The 2367-nt window shown below is 66.4% G+C and overlaps 1 protein-coding gene across 1 annotated transcript in view; it reads right to left on the bottom strand.

The window, feature by feature from the left end:
* The window catches only part of LOC113960997 (rhodopsin kinase-like), a 6843-nt gene extending 4944 nt beyond the window's left edge, over positions 1-1899 (bottom strand). The window contains exons 1-2 of the mRNA XM_027670960.1: positions 1436-1899; positions 103-389 (exon numbers count right to left, since the gene is read on the bottom strand). Coding sequence (XP_027526761.1) covers positions 103-389; positions 1436-1898 — 750 coding nt within the window. The 5' untranslated portion in view covers position 1899. The remainder of the gene's footprint in view (positions 1-102; positions 390-1435) is intronic.
* Between the last annotated feature and the right edge of the window lie 468 nt (positions 1900-2367).

Here is a 2367-nt window from a genome sequence, read left to right as displayed (position 1 = left end):
GGATGGATTTGGGCACCGAGGGACAGATTTGGGGACAGAGGGACAGATTTGGGCACTGAGGGACCACCGAGGGGACCGAGGGCCACCCCAAAGCGCCCCCACCTCGTATCCCTTGCGCTTCTTGAGGCGTTTCTTGTTGAGGCGCTTGTTGGCGTACATCTTGCCGGTGGCGCGGCGCTGGCAGGCGCAGACCTCGCCGAAGCCGCCCTTGCCCAGCACGCGGAACTCCACGAAGGCGTCGGCGCCCACGGGCTGCCCCTCGAGCCACTTGAACTGCACGAAGCGCCCGAACTCGGGCGAGGCCCGGTAGGGCCCCCAGGCCGCCGCCTCCAGGTGCTCCAGCAGCTCCCGCCGCGCCTGCGCGAAGGCGTCGCCCGGGATGGCGGAGCCTGGGGGGCGGGAGGGGGCAAAAGGAGGGGGCGGTGAGGGGCGGCGGGGCGGTTCTCGGGGGGAGTCATGGCTGCCCGTGCCGTCGTGGTCGCCATTGGGGGTGTCAGGGAGGTGTCATGGCTGCCGTTGGGGGTGTAATGGCTGCCACTGTGGGTGTCATGGCCACCAGTGGGGGTGTCAGGGAGGTGTCATGGCCGCCATTGAGGGCATCATGGTTGCCATCGAGGGCGTCATGGCTGCCATTGGAGGTGTCAGGGAGGTGTCATGGCTGCCATTGGGGGTGTCATGGCTGCCATTGGGGGTGTCATGGCCGCCGTTGGAGGTGTCATGGCCGCCTTTGGGGGTGTCGGGGAGGTGTCATGGCCGCCATGTTGTTGCCATGGCCACCATGTTGATGCCATGACCACCATATTGATTCCATGGCCGCCATATTGATTCCATGACCACCATATTGGTGTCATGACCGCCATATTGGTGTCATGGCCGCCATGTTGATTCCATGGCCGCCATATTGATTCCATGACCGCCATATTGATTCCATGACCACCATATTGATGTCATGGCCGCCATTTTGGTGTAATGACCACCATAGTGGTGCCATGGCCGCCATGTTGGTGTCATGCCCACCATGTTGGTGTAATGACCACCATATTGGTGCCATGGCCGCCATATTGTTGCCATGGCCGCCATATTGATGCCATGACTGCCATGTTGGTGTCATGGCTGCCATATTGGTGTCATGACCACCATATTGGTGTCATGGCCACCATATTGGTGTCATGACCACCATATTGGTGTCATGGCCTCCATATTGTTGCCATGGTCGCCATATTGGTGTCATGGCCGCCATATTGGTTTCATGACCACCATATTGGTGTCATGGTTGCCATGTCAGTGCCACATCCGCCTTATTGTTGCCATGGCCGCCCTGCCGGTGCCATGACCACCATATTGGTGTCATGGCCTCCATGTTGATGCCATGGCTGCCATGCCGGTGCCACGCCCGCCACATCAGCGCCACGTCAGCGCCACGTCGGCCCCTCACCTGCGGGCACGGCCGTGGCGGCGGCGCTCAGGAAGCCGCAGTGCTCGGCCCCGCCGGCCGTGAAGAACCTGCCCTGCAGCTTCTTGGCCTTGTCGGCCCTCTCGGCGTCCTCGCACTGCTCGAAGGCCTCCAGCTCGGCCCACAGCGCCCCGGCCGCCGACAACTCCGGCGTCCCCTCCAGGAAGCGGCGGAACAGCAGCTTCCCGATGGGCTGCTCCACGCACTGCCACCGGAACGACGTGTCCTGGCCCCCGTCCGGGCTGGGGGGGCCGTTGGGGGCCGCGGGCCCCCCGTTCTGGGTGCCGGCGCCGCCCAGTTGGGCGCGCAGGGCCTCGCACTGGGAGATGTGGGGCAGGCGGAGCCGCGCCCGCGCCCGCTTGTCCTTGCCCCCCGCGCCGGGGCCGCCCCGCGCCGACACGTAGGCGGAGTTGGCCACCGCCGTCTCCAGGCCCCCGATGTCCATGGCTGTGACACATGGGGGGGGGGGGGCCCGGGGGGCCCCGGGGGGGGGGCAGGGGGGGGGGGGGGGGGGGGGGGGGGGGGTGTGGGGGGGGGACAAGGGGGTCACTGGTGTGACGTGTGGGGACGGACGGGGGGACCCTCGTGTGACATGTGGGAGGGTCATGGGGGTTGTGGAACATGTGGGGGGGCTGGGGGGGTCAAGAGAGGGATGGGACATGTGGAGGGGGTGGGGGGGTCTCATGGGACACGGGGGGTTGGAGGGATGGGACACGTGGAGGGGTCAAGGGGGGCTTCGTGGGACACCTTGGGGGGCTGGGGGGGGACAAGGGGGTCACTGGTGTGACGTGTGGGGAGGGACGGGGGACACAGACCCTCGTGGGACACATGGGGGGGCTGAGGGGGCCAAGGGGGACACTGGTGTGACATGTGGGGAGGGATGGGGGGGACCCTCGTGGGACTCATGGGGGGGG

Source organism: Neopelma chrysocephalum, unplaced genomic scaffold, assembly GCF_003984885.1.
Source record: "Neopelma chrysocephalum unplaced genomic scaffold, ASM398488v2 Primary Assembly neopelma1_97014, whole genome shotgun sequence".
Classification (NCBI taxonomy): domain Eukaryota; kingdom Metazoa; phylum Chordata; class Aves; order Passeriformes; family Pipridae; genus Neopelma; species Neopelma chrysocephalum.
This window is presented reverse-complemented; position numbering and strand designations above follow the sequence as displayed.